The sequence below is a fragment of the Poecilia reticulata genome, linkage group LG4 (assembly GCF_000633615.1).
Source record: "Poecilia reticulata strain Guanapo linkage group LG4, Guppy_female_1.0+MT, whole genome shotgun sequence".
Classification (NCBI taxonomy): Eukaryota; Metazoa; Chordata; class Actinopteri; order Cyprinodontiformes; family Poeciliidae; genus Poecilia; species Poecilia reticulata.
The window spans coordinates 10318956-10333749 of record NC_024334.1 but is presented as its reverse complement, the minus strand read 5'-3'; the positions used below and the strand labels follow the sequence as shown (position 1 = coordinate 10333749).

General features: G+C 35.7%; 1 protein-coding gene and 1 long non-coding RNA gene across 2 annotated transcripts in view; one reads left to right on the top strand and one right to left on the bottom strand.

The window, feature by feature from the left end:
• The window catches only part of brinp3a.1 (bone morphogenetic protein/retinoic acid inducible neural-specific 3a, tandem duplicate 1), a 64340-nt gene that overhangs the window by 32152 nt on the left and 17394 nt on the right, over positions 1–14794 (top strand). The window contains exon 4 of the mRNA XM_008406675.2: positions 718–902. Within this exon, the coding sequence (XP_008404897.1) occupies positions 718–902 (185 nt within the window). The remainder of the gene's footprint in view (positions 1–717; positions 903–14794) is intronic.
• LOC103463372 (uncharacterized) overlaps positions 856–14794 on the bottom strand; it is an 83243-nt gene continuing 69304 nt past the window's right edge. Inside the window, exon 3 of the long non-coding RNA XR_533505.2 lies at positions 856–928. This is a non-coding gene — a long non-coding RNA (uncharacterized LOC103463372). The remainder of the gene's footprint in view (positions 929–14794) is intronic.

Here is a 14794-nt window from a genome sequence, read left to right as displayed (position 1 = left end):
AATTTCTGCCTCTGTCAAAGAACCTGCAGCAAATTACACTATTATGTTTTATAAAATCAGAAACGGTCAAAACTTATCTTCAGGTCAAACCCTATGAAAAGCTGAAACTGGTATCGGCCAGGCAAATCCTACACTCCACGTTTACAAGAGATTCTTCTACAATGAACTGCCTGAAATAAGGAGGAATACCAAAAGCACACTGCAAACCCATGAGTAAAATCATATTTTATAAAATGCATACATGTTATTTCACATACATATATTATTTTAAATTAGAAGAACTGTTTTGCTGCAGACATGTTAACAATCAACTATCACCAATAATCTAGTGTCTCTGCAAACAAAAACCACTTTTCCCATAAAACTTAATCCCATTAGAACAGATTTTTTTCTATCGATCCTCCACTCCTTACACAATCTATCAATGCACTGTCCCCCGAGAGCTTTTGCTCATTTTTATTGAAAGACATGTTCCATGAAGTGTCTTGGTTCATGCATTTCAGCAGCGCTTTTTACATCGACATTTAGGCTGAAATAAAATTAACACATTGGGATTTTAAGGTGTTCTCACACCCTTGCGTTTCTATTTCCGTACGACGGCCCGCTAGATGTGCTCAGGTTAGTTCAACTACATTAAAAATATTAAGTGTTCAAAGGGTTATGACTCATAAAGAATGAAGCTGGTGTATGTGTCACTGTCTGTGTCTGCGCCTGTAGGGGAAGAGTCCTTAATGATGTTTGTGGACAAGAGAAAGTTGAGTCGGACGTCTGAAGCCAGTGAATCCAACGGCACAGCTGTGACGCTGGAAGCTCTGCACCAGCTGGCTGCCTCCTACTTCATTGACAGAGAGAGCACCTTGCACAAGCTGCACCACATCCAGATCGCTTCCACTGCCATCAAGGTAAACGCCTTCTTCCCACTGGGCTTCTGTTGACCACAATAACACAATTAGTTTATGCCAGCCTTAAATTGCACCCATTGTTGTATTTTTTTTTTTTTTTTTTTACTTGTGATTACAGTCTTTGAATGAAACCAGCTTCACAAGTAGCCTTTGTATTATTTGTACATGCTTGTGTGTTTCTTTATACATGCCAGAATCAGCTCCTTAATAAGAAGCACAGAAAATCATGACCAGTGTGAGGACAAGAGGCACTTTGTCACTAATCCTATGATCAGCAGATGTAGCTTTATTTTATTTCATTAATTCTTTGTTTTTCTAGGAATTTGAGAGCAGTACTATTACTGTCTTTTTGTATTCAGCCAAAAAACTTCTTGTGTAGGCTCGACTCATTGAACAGTTATATTTTAAACGATATTACCACTAACTTTCGACATTACTGTTATAAAATTGATCAAAAATACAAGAGGTTCTCCATGTCACATTTCAAGTTATGCATATCACTAGACTGGTCAATAATCATGCTTCTAATTGTGTTCCATCTCTTGAGGAAGAATCAAAACCAATTAAGTAAATCATAAACATCTTATGATAAACAAATACATGATAGGCAAACTTTGACCTGCTCCAAACATTTTAGTAAGACTATAAAAAATTTACCTAATCAGATTTTGTGAGACACATTGGAATTCTGCGTCATACACACAGACTAATAAACTAGAGCTACTTTCTTTGTGCTTTTGATTAATTAACCATTAAGAATATACGCACTTTAAGATCTCATCTAATGTTCTTGCTTGCAATTGGAGAAAACACCTTTAATGAGGCAATCAATTCATTACTGTATAAATTTGCCAAGAAAATTGTGTACAGCTGCAGTTGTCATGCTTTTTTTTTTTTTGACCTTGATACAAAATGAATTTCATCTATATACCTGACTAAATTTTATAATCATAGAAAAAGAGATGAAAATGAAAGTACACATTTTACCAAATCTACTGCTTAGGGGCTCTAATTTATCTGTTAGCTGCTTAAATAAAAAAAAAAATGATAAAAAAAAAATCATTTTGCTAATTAAACAGACACATGTCTCAGTGACATCTCCACAAGATGGTCAGACCAATTTATCTGTCAAATATTGAATTACAATGTGAGGACAACTTTCAGTAAAGGGCAAAAAATGACGAAACACCGTAACAGCAATGGGCTCATCAGGGGTTTCCAACTGTTCCAGGCAACGGCCTCCAGAAATGGCTTGACTGGTGACCCCTTTTGCAAACCTACAGACAATTCTACAAAGTTTGCAAAGAAACATAGTTTTACATTGTTTTCTCAATTTTATTTTCAATTATTTAGCAATCATTTATTTAGCATAAATGCCGTCTCATACCTTGTGATTTTTCTTGCCAATGAGTTCTGTGGTGGGAAATTTTATAAGGTAATTTATTATTTATTTAATAAAATGATTATCAATATATAACCAGATGAAATTTTCTACTACAATCCCCTCTAGAAAATATGTTAAAAAAAATTTGCTAATCCCATAAAATGTTATTTAGTTTCAATATTTCAGGTTTTTTGCAGCATTGTCCTCCAAACCCAGGCTGCTGGACAACTCCTCCTGTCTTTTTCTTGTCAGAATTGTTTTCCATTTCATGCTTGTTGTAGTAGCATGAGTTGCAAAGCAACTTGATCAATTTGACTGCAAATAACATTTTCCTGAATTTCCCCTCTGTGGGACAATGAAGGTTATTTCTATCTTCAATTTCCAATCTTCAATCATTTATTTCAACGTATATTTTATAATGATGATTGAAAAACAATAACGGATTACATTTATATATTAAAATAATATTTTACAATGTATTGAATTCCATTTTTTTTTTCTTCCCTCCAACTTTCTGAGGTAACTTTCCTGTATTCTTTCAATAAATCGGATTTACTCACATTTTGAGCAAACCCTTCCTGGTCAACACAGTCTTAGACATCACATAGAGGAGAAGAGATAATATGTGTTAATCTCCATTAACCTGCATAAGCAACATTGTTTTCAAGCATTCATTTTATGTCACTTTCCATTACTTTCTGTTTTGTCTGCAGAAGCTGTGCTTTTCGTTACAATAGCTTTGCTAGTCTCCTTACAAACATCACATTACCTAACCTTTGTCATATCTTAATGTGAAGATATAAGCAAGCTCGGTGAGCAAGCTTCTCTTGCATAAGCTCACATATGGCACAGCCTGCTTTGCATATAAAGATATGCTGATGATATAAATATCACTACATCTTTTACTGCTTAATAACGTTGAGATGAGCACATTCATCACTGTGTCAGTTGTTATCCAACGACACAAACAGAATAAGCTGAGTTTGTCTTTCTCACCAGCATTTTTAGGCATTCTGAGGAAATGTTTCTCGCACAGGGCTTCATTGTGCTTACACTTGCTTGCAGTAAACAACAGATTAACGTCACAGAATGAAGATAATAAGAATAACCCTCTGCCACACCAATCTGAAGCACTGCTGGCTTCCTCTGCCTGTTTCCTTTCCCTGACTGTATCTGCTGGTGCAGTGACAGTTTGAGACTGGATGCTGAACACAAATATTCTCTGACCTCACTGAATAATCTATATTTATGCTCTTAAGACTTTCTCCATAAATATTCACTTATTTACTGGATTTAATTGGTAGTGAATGCAATAGTTGTGCGCGTTAGATTTTTATGTCTGTGAAGCACTAAGCATGAATGAAAAAAATAAATGTTATTGTGAAAATACATGCCATCAGTAAAGATTTTATGAGATGTTGGAGAGGAGGAGACACTCTCTAGTAAACGGGGCTGTTAAATAAAGAGCTCAGATCATTTTTACCTTCAGAATGGCATTCAGACTGAAATCAAAGACCAAAAAACAGTAATTATTATATATAGAACATTCTGGTGCTTTCAGGATGGGCGTTTCATTTGCTGTGACATACAGCCTAGCACTTAGTCATTTTGAACTATATACAAAGTTTCACCCTACTTAGTCAGTAATGTCACATTGTACCTGTAACCTCTCTTTTCCCAGTTTATTTCCCAATGTTCAATTTTGTTTGGTCATGAACTTACTTTTAGTTTTGGCCAAATTGTCAATAAAACTCTGCTTCACAGACACCCATCTTTAATAAGCACCGTTTGAAATATTGACGGAAAAGTGACAAATGAAAACTACATTTTTATATGACGGCATTTTTTTAGTGTACAGTGAGATCGATGTTCTTTAAAAAAAAACAAAACAATTATGTTTGAATAGAATTTGTGAAGTTTCTGGTTGTGAGATTTCCCGCCCAGGTATGGGGCGTGTAATTTTGTTTCTGTTTTTGATTTTGTATGTCATTTTAAAAATTATTTTCTCCTAAAAAAAATGGGAGAACTTAATATCTCTCCCATTAACATTTGCTCATAAATATGAAACATGTTTGTGCTCAACTCTTAAGATTATCCATGATCACAATCTAAGCTTTTTGGTCAGCTTTACATGGACATTGTGGCATTTATATTATTGAACTTTAACATGTGAATATTGTTATTCATGCTTATTGCTTTTAGGTTCAGTGCTGTTGCAGTGCAACTACTGTTAGTCTGTGTTTTTTTATGGGATTAATTTGTCCATCTCCTTCAATACAAGCAGCTTTGTAAAATTTATGTTTGGTATTTAAAAATGGTTGCTAAGAAAATACCATCAGAAAAAACAATACAATTTAATATTTATACCATGTTGTCCAACTATTCAAACTACAATTAAATGTTTATTGTTGTCCATTTAAAGTCAGTATTGGGTTATGGCTTAGGTATAACTTTCTAATATCCCAGCTGAAAGACCAAAGTCTTCATTAATGTAATAAAAAAAAGCATAAATGGCACTACCAACCCAAAGCCATTTTGGGTGAAACCTACATGCTGGAACGTAACCGCTCTTAACATTACGGTAGCACTTCTGGTTCTGCAACGCCCACAGGCTATTTGAAAGCACACAGTGGGATGGCAATATGGTGCCTCAGTGTGAGGAATAAGTAAAAGGGCAGTTTCTTTTTAAAGCAAAGTTGAATTCCAAAAATCTGAGGGTTACCTCCTCTGAACTGGTGTGAAGCCTAAGTTACCATGGTGATCTGCTCAGGCTGAAAGACCCACATTTGAGACACTGAAAACTCAAGCTTTGGGCTTAACATACTGTGCTAACCCATTTATCTTACTCTGTAGTCGCCCCTTCCTTTCATTCTACTTAATATTCCCACATTTCACTTATAACCTGAAAGTTAGGCGAGCTGGTCAGATCTTAATGCGTTTGATGCCAGAGTTCACATGTAGGATTTTAAAGCCCGTTTTTGAATCGTGTATCCACGGTATCAACATTTGTATAGATCCTATAGAAGAGCTCGTAGATTAAATATGCATGTCTCATAATTAAATATGAAAAATAAACAATCAGTCTAAAAAAGGAGTGCATACTTTTTCTAAATGCTATTTCATAGTGTCAACAGTAACATTTGAAAAAAAAAATATTTCCTGTTAATCGATTGATTAGTCTGTCAATAAAATGATAAACGTTCATCAATTTTAGACTTCAGCTCTAAAAAAAGATTAGAACAAACTAAAAGTGAAAGAAAGTTTATGTTCAGTTCTAACATAACACTGAAATACGTAGCACATACACATGCACCTCTTAACGTTATTCAGTATTCTACCATCGTTGGCCATAATTTTCTATTACACATAACGGTACATTGTTGGAACATGATGTTGTGAGTGGGTGGAAACATACATTAGGATCTCTTAGCTTTCTGTTTGAAAAGCAGACACATAATTCTATTCTCCTCTTTCAGACTCAGCTACACGGGGCTTGAAAAACTAGATTGTCTGCCTTTTTTTTTTAAGCTGCAACCCATTTTTCATTGATGTATCCTTTGTGACGCTCCACTATAGAGTCCATCAGAGATAAAATTGTACTTTCTCTAAAGTGACTTGGGAAGGGATGGTGAGCTGATTTGGCTGCCACCCCTGAACCAGAGTGCTGCTAAAAACCCCCTGATTAAGATAAATAGAGAAAAAAGCCCTTAGCGGTGCATTTGTTTTACGGCATCTTCAGGTGACTGATGTAAGATATTCACAGCATCAGCTGCCACTGTTATTCCAAATAAAGCTCCCTTACTTTACCCCAATAAAGTCAGATGCCAAAAACAAAGCAGCCTTTAAGGAGAATGTGGATCCTCTGGTTGTATGAGATAACATATTTAAATAGCAGGAATGCCTGACCTCAAACCCTTCAGGACTCAACACAGCGGTGGAAAAAAATAATCAAGAAAGGGGGAAAAAAAATGAGATAGGAGGGCTAAAAAATGGCACTGCTTTTACACAGTGTGATGAATCAGTCCTTCCATTTCAGTAATTTCCTTTGAGAGCCACCGTCATTTGTCAAACATTGTGTGGTATGAGTTAGGGTGTTATATGCAACTGAACAGAAGAGATGAGACAAGGACATGAAAAGACTTTATCCACTCGGCCTTTTTGCTGAGGTTTTACAGAAGCTGCATTTTCGCAGGACATTTTTTTTACTCACATTTATAATAAACAGTTACGAATCTAGGCTCTTGTGCATCGAAGATGAATTAAATATAACATTTGAAGACAAAATCATTGGCAACGAAGAGGTGTGAACGGGAATGCCTATTCTAATTTGCAGTGCCATCCGTGTGTGTTCATTCAGTCATGTGGTGTCACACCTCATTTGCCTGAGTCAAAGTAAAACTCAAGCAGAAGAAATTAGAGACCTGCTGAAGCACACTTTCAGGGAACAAACATGTATGCCAAAAAAGGGAACATCTTAAAACATGCCTGTTATCTGAAAGATAAAGTATTTAAAAAAATTTTTTTACAGATACGTTTCGTTTTCCATTTCACAGGATGGTAGACACATGTTTCTTTTCTGTCCCTGAATCTTCTACCTATTTAGATTTCAGCAAGATTTACAATTTAGGAAATGTTTTAGAAGCGGCTCCGCATCCCAACAATTACATGGTTGAAATAGCTGCTTGAGCTCCTGTAGCATTAATCCAAATTTTGACATTCAATGTCACAAATTAAATCCCTCCTGCTATTTGCCTCTTTAAGAAGTGATGCACAAAATGCAACAATAAAAATATACACTGTTAGATTTACTCCCATTGCACCTCTTCAAGTCACTGGTACTTCCTGAAAAATTGAGGATTTCGTTTCCTTTGCGATTATAAGACCACATACAAAATTAAATTCCAATATGTGCTGGCATTTTTTCCCCCCTTTCTTTATCTATTTATAAGGCAACCAGCAACTTCTATTTTCTTTCTCTTGCTTTTTTCTTTCTTCTCTTTTTCTCCTCAGTGTCGAGCACAAGCCATGGCAACAAAATTGGTTTACAGCTTGAAAAATTCTAAAAGAAGGAATAAACTGACAAAACATATCACCAATGCAAATGTGGATTTACCCATCTCCCAATTCTGCTGTGATTAAGCGAATGACAAAATTCTTGAAGGTGCAGCAAATGAGGCACTTTTGAGATGAGGGATGATTACCATGGAATATTAATGCTGTCTTGTTCTTTCTTTTCCTCCAGTAGGCATAAAAAGCAGCAATTTGAAATCCATTGTTGCTTAAACATCCAACAACAGGCGCTTCCTGTATCATTCCATGTCGTACCGTGGAATTGTTCATACGAGGAATTTGGAGTGGTGCTGAATCTTCATCAGTAAAATCTTCTCGTCTAATGGGTCTTATAATAATATTGAGGTCCTTCCATTGTTAAATAATAAATGTCCCTGTGAGCCATCGATATCAGTCAAATGTGTTAACGGCCAAGTGATGTGTTGCCTTGGCAAGGCACACCATTAAGCTATCGTTCGTTCATTCTGACTGGTGAGAAAAGAACTTTGCTGTGATTTAAGATTTTTGCATTTGCTATTTATAACCAAATGGCTGCATCATTTTGTTTCATTGAGTTTTATTTGACTTGTTAGCCTTTCACTTTACATTTCAGCTGAAGCTCAGTGAATCTAATGAACATATACATCGCATTAACTTACTAAATTCTAACATTTGAAATCAAAGCTACAATTTACTCTAAATATTAAACAATCAGCAGATAAAGTAAACATGCCTGAAGTCATAGGGAGAAATGTAGGCGTTCATTTCAGTGTGTCTGTAACCTTTCTGATGGGAGAACTGTGCCCAACTGCAGGTGTATTTGCATCAGCAGGAGAAATGAAGTATATAAAAAAAAAAAAACAGCTGTGCAATGTTCATTTTTTTAATTTGTGGGGGGAAAAAAAATCAAGTACAACACATCAAGGACTGTAGTATGTTGGTGCCTAACTGGGAAATAATCAAAAAAACTGAGGAAAGTGCCACACTCCAGCTCCATATGCATTCCGCTTAATTTAATCAATGTTTCAGCCCTCAGGCCTTCTTCATCTTGATTCAGAGCCTGATCAGTGTGATTAAACACAACTAGCAGAGGGAGGCCTGAGGGCTACATCAGAAGAAAAGTGCAGGTTAATTCACTTTACTGTATCGAGCTTTGCAGGCCTTTTCTCTGTTTCCAAGGTGATGGCCCTTTCAAAGGTCCAAAATGTATGCTTTTAAAAATCATCCCTGTGTAAAAAAAAAAAAAAAAAGTTAAAAAAGTAAAGTTTGTTTATGGAAATACATCAGTTTAAGACAAGTGATTTTGAAAGTGAGTGGCATTCAAGTCGTACTTGAACACCAAAGTTAAATTTAATTAGTGGATCTCAACACTTTTTTTCTGTTAAATTTTCTTAAAAACAAAAGCAACTGGGAACGCCATCACTAAATTAGCACAGGGCAAAGATTAATATTGTTGCTTTTGTTGGTGAAATACTCTTCGTCACAGATGTGTTTTTAATTTCACAGTCATTATCTGTGAGTTTTGTAGAGATAAATCTAACTTGTAAAAATGACTAAATTGATGTTCACATATTCTGGTTGCAACTGTAATTATTGGATTATTGGAAAACAGATAAGTTCAGCATGGGAGACATTATCTGAAAAGGCATATTCAAAGTGTAATAGCACATTGACATGGACATTATTGCTGACAGGGGCGAAGTAAAGTTGGAAAAAAACATAAATTGCTTTGTAAAAAGGATACATAGAGCTACCGACTTTTCCAAATCGTGTGTCAACAACAGACGTATTTGTTGTTGTTGATGTCTTGGAACATAATTGTGAAGTGGAAGGAAATATATCAGTGGCTTTTACTATTTTTTCAAGATAAAAGCTAAAAACTGCGATATTATCCTTGGTAAGGACTTTAAAGAACCACATTTGACTTCAATACAGCTGCAAATTTATGTTCCTACCAGATTTTTACATCTGGAAACTGAAATTGTTGCAGCTTTTTGTTTTCAGATTTTATTTTTTTTTCTGTTTAGATCACCTTCTCCCGTGTCTACTACATATGTTTGCTGTTATGCCAAAACCTACCCATTTTTTATGAGAAACTAATTACAAATTCAATTATGTCTGACACCGTTGTATATAAAAATTCACATCACTGTTATAAATTGTTGTAAACTCTGTATAGGTTTTCATTCACTTTATAACTAAGCACTACTTTGTGTTGGTCTCTTGCATAATATTCCTATAAAGTACATCATTGGTTGTGACAAAATGTGCAAAATCTTAAGGGGTATGGATTGTTTAGTAGACTACAATACAGCAATGTTTAGTTATTGCTCAACAAAAAAAGCATCAGAAAAAAACAACAACCAAAAAAACACCTATTCTCTATTCCTCTTACAGAGGAATGCAGATAAATATTTGTTAATTCTGCTTTAGGTTCACAGAGGGAATCTTAATCTTCATAACATTAGAGCTAAGACAGAGGAACACATGCATTTAGTAAAATATGCTGGAATGTTTAAAGCAGTGATTTCTAAAGGCATATTTAAACAGTAAACATACATCACACGGCAAACCCTGAGGACAAACTGAAATTCATTGACATACTAAACAAGTCACTTCCATTTTATGGGCATCACAACTGCTTATACTAGGAAAGCCTTTAAGTGCAATTAAATGTTCCATTAAATGCAGCTGTTGGTTATTCTATCTCAGTCAGCACAATTATGTTGTACTCAGTTATGGCACATTAATAATTCCCCCACCATCCGATCAATGTCATTTGTTTATCATGTTGTCAAGATAACTTCAGCATTTGTCTCTTAAAAAAAAACAGCTGCTCAAAGAGGAATTAAAAAGTTCTAGATGATACGAGGAGGATTTAATGTTTTATTCTTAATTCTAGGGTTCAAATTGAGAAGGCTGACTGTGCACACATGCTCTGCTCCACTGGGTTCTTTTTGCAGATGGTCTCATTGCTATGCATAGAGGAGGCATCTTTAGATTTGCATTTGGTCAATTTTCTTCTTTAAGTTGGACATCTGTCTGGAGCAGAATTTAATCTGCCAGTGTCCATGGAGGCTGCTTGAATTTTAATTAATTGTGTTAATGCACTAATAATAAAAAAGAAAAAATGAAAGTCAGTTTCTCTCCCTGCAGGACTCTTGCTCTAGCCTGTTCTGTTAAAATGAAAAAGGAGCAATAAGTACAATTAAAGATGCAGAGAAAATAACTTTCTGTGTACAGTAGCTGTATATATATATATAAAAAAAACATATATACAAAGCTGCCAGCTTGCATTATTTCTCATGCCTATGTGCTGTCTGTATTTTCAGCATTGACCTTGTAGCTCTCAAAAGCAGATGACAAGTAAAAGGTAACTTCTCTGCATGCAGTGGCAAAAGTCTTCTTTTTCCATCTGGGTGGATGCGACTGGATGCTTGTTGTCATTAAACGAGCAAGGTGGGCGTTGTTACTTCTTATTGACCTTTGAGAAAATATTAAAAACAGACTCTGTTATGGTGTTTGGCAATAATTTGCTGCAGACAGCGAGGATGATGGATTTACCTGCAGGATGGCGGTTTATCTTAGCCATGCAGCCTGAGTGTATGGATCCTCTACATCAAATTTTTCTGTCAAGGATGATTGAGCTTAGTTTGTGAAAAATCTAAGTGTGAGTTCAGGGCAAAGGAAATATATTATTGTTTTAATAAATGTGTGCTTGTGTTTGTGTCAACAAATCACCTTTGCCTTCTTTGGTCCTTGGGTTTGCTGTTGCATCTTTCAAGACTTGAACAAGATATTAAGTGATCTGCTTTGTGCCAGTGTAAAAAGAAAATGATTTTTACTTAAGCTGTCTTACTTCAATGTTTTGTTTTTTTTACTAGTACAAATAACAGATTTGGTTTTTGTAGTCTTGTCAGTTCTTTAGCTTCTTTAGAAAGTAAATTTCTGGCATATGTCCTATGACACTTTGTTCGTGGGGTCATGCTTCTTCTCTTCCAGATTTTCAGGATGTTTAGCTCACATACCTTTGTTTTCTTTAATGCATATGTGTATATGTTTAATGTTATGAATTCTATGGAGATACTAACTAAAGATGGCTTGATCTGAGCAGTGATGAATGCTGTCTTTTCCAACAAGAAAAAAGACATTAAAAAGTTATCTGTAAATATTGTGTAGACTAGTGGTGCATATAATGGGATCTAAACAAGTACTAAAAACTAATAAAGCTTGTATGCTGGGTCTGTTGCTTTTCCAGCATGTCCAATGTTTTATGCATGTCCACTAATTCGACTTATTCATGTGGCAGCAGCTGACCTTACCTCCCATTGGATACAGGTTAATGGAGACATCTGACTCATGATTAATAATTTAGTACAAACGTTCAAATCTTTATTATGGGTAATCTAGAAACTGACCAGCACTGGTTTGAATTTCTAACTTACATGCACTGAATGTGCAAGAATAAGTAAATTCTTGTACAAAATGTTGACAGAATAAAGTTTTCTCCTAGATAAATCCTGTATGGACTTTCTGGCTACAAATGAGGTTGACTTTGTTCATATCTGATGGAACATTAAATATTCTATTTATGTCAGTGTATCAAGACAGAATCAAACTGTTTTTAAAATGAAGGCACAGGAATTGTCAAAGAGAACAAAGATAAATAAAACACTTAACTGAATTTAACAGAAGGTAGATAATCGACCCCTTACATCTTTGAAGTTTATGCCTATAAGCAGAATAAATAACTACAGCCCAAAGACATTGTAGTAATCTGCTATGTATCTGCTCAACTCGGTTACATTTACACACAAGATATTTAGTGCATAATCACTCAAGTTTACAAAAACCTCGTAGGTTTTTCACTGTGCTATAAAATAGGACTATGTGGCTATATAATACATAAAAATGCCTCTTTAAAGAAAGATTTGGTGCAGTTTTTATTTTCTTCTTAAATTTCAGAATATATCACATGTAAATTTGTGACTAGAGAGCTTTTATTTGACGTTATTTGAGAATAAGCAGTTCCTCATAAATTAACTTGCGGATTCCTAGAAATAAACAGTTTCAGCTCGAGTGGAACTGATTGTCATTTATCTACCACAACAGTGTCATAATGTTAATTTCACCTATCATTTTCTCTTGGTAAAGCTGGAGATAATTACAAACAAATAAAGTAAAATACAATATAAAGAGTGTATGCAAGTTCAGAGGAGCAACAGTTGCTAGACTAAAAACAAGATCAAATCTTGTCAGATTTATGTTGTCACTTATTTCTTGTTTTAAAAAAAATGTCACATTATCATTAGACACACTTCAGAAATTCCACATCTGTTACCAAAACTGCCACGATTCCTTCGTCTTGTACTTCAGTGCTCCTTGTGTTTAAGGTTTATCATCATTCCGGGTCCCGTAACAGATGAGCTACAAAGCTCCGACTACAAATCACAGGTGGTGGGAATTTTCAGAGCACTTATTTTATTGGTTCTTCAGCTCAAAGACATGATTACACAGAGTGCTTCTCAGAAGAATGCTTGTCAGATTAATCTGCACAACGCTAGCACAGACTTCTTAAAAGTGTTGTGTAGCGCCACAAATTTCTACCACAGTTCACAAATGCAAACTAGAAAACAGGCCAATGTATACGTTTTCCCTCCTCTCATACTCCTACACATTCAAGCCTTCTCTGAGTCAATTAACATGACTCCAAACAAAATGCCCTTACCACTTCCAGATGGAGCTTCCAACACCTACGCATGTCTTGTTAAATGAGTTAAGTATCAATAATTGAATGAGGTAAGGATTTGCTCCATGTACAAGCAGTTGTTTGACAATGTGTCGGTGATGAAGAAAAACAACAGCGATGGTCATAAAGTGGCCGTGACACTAAATTAGAGCCAAAGGAACATTCTATGCCACCAAGTTTGACATCTTACGTTGTAGCAGTGCATATTATACAAGTATTATCTCTCTGAGTGAGTGAAATGTGTTCATGTCCTTTTAATCTAAAATTTAAATCAACCGCATACAGATGGAGGAACTTTTCTTCACTCACAGTCACAATTTCTTTTCTTCTTTTTCTGTTCCCCTTTTTTGTGGGAAATGTTTGTGGCAAAAATGTACCTCTCTTCTCTCGCAGTCGTCAAATCATAACAAATAATCTTTAATTGTTCTGTTTACAAGTGTTCCACAGACTAACCAGACATTACAGGAAGTTGCTATTTATCCACTTACCGACACCCACGTAGGCACAAACATCTAAAATTTAAAATGGTTCAGATGAAAAAAATAGCACTGTGACACATCAGATTATCAATGAACATTCTTCTCATCTTGAAATCCCTATTTAATTCTTTTTAATGTTTCTCCATGCTTTTAAAGATATTTTTTATGAATTGTTTGTTGCTGCCATAAATTTAAAACCGACTTAAAACAGCGCAGGATTTTGTTTTAGGAGCTATCTATAGTATTTATTTGTCTTTTTTGTTTTGTCTATTTCTGTTGCAAGCTGAGTTTTAAAAAATCATGGCTTGTTTTTCTGCGTGCGGCTTGCAAAACCATTTTTTTTTTCTGTCATTAACAGTCTCCTTCGATCCTTATGGACATTCAGAGTAAAAAAGCAATTAAAAGTATGAGCGCATTAGTGAGTGACTGCAGATCCCCCTGTTTACATCTTTGAACTTCCAACAAACAGCACACAACTCTGTGTTGTGGGGAAGACTGAGATAGCAGAGAGCACAGAAGTATGTTGCAGTCATCAAAAATGTCCAGTTGGTGAAGCAGGACAATATTCTCTTTGGAAAAAGTTGTTGACAAATTGTTAACTGGAGTCATAAGCTAAATAACAGGGAAGAAAGCAGGACAGTATTTTTTTTTCCCTTTCCCATCGAGGTATTTTAGACATACCATGTGGAGAAACTTGTTGCCAACATGTGCCAGGGCAGATCTGTTGTACAAAAAGGATATCCAGACGGTATCCTAAATGCTTAATTGACTTTAATAACATTGATCTGGCTTCTAGATGCAGTTAGTCAGTGCGGTGCTCACCATTGCTCATGCAAGACCCACTCGGTCACCTTCTCAGCACAGTCAGCACAGCCTCAGCAAATGATGCAGCAGGCCCAGACGTGATTAACAGTGAAATAATGCAGGTTTCCAGGACGGGTTGTGCACAGGACAGTGGAGTTGACTAAATTGGTTCTCCCTGTCTATCCAAGATTCATTTCTATTATCAGATCCTGCATGGCGTAGCGCAGCTCTTCTCCATCTTTTGAACTCACTTCAGGTACTACAACAAGCTGCACCAAGCCGCGCAAGCGATTTGATAGCAGACTGCATTTGTTGATTGGCTCATGATTTACATCACTGCAAATTCTAAACTACATTTCAACCACCTCAGTAGGCAGGCCAACATGCTGTCTGCTATCAGGATGCTGCTCAGTGTGAAGGAGGGTAA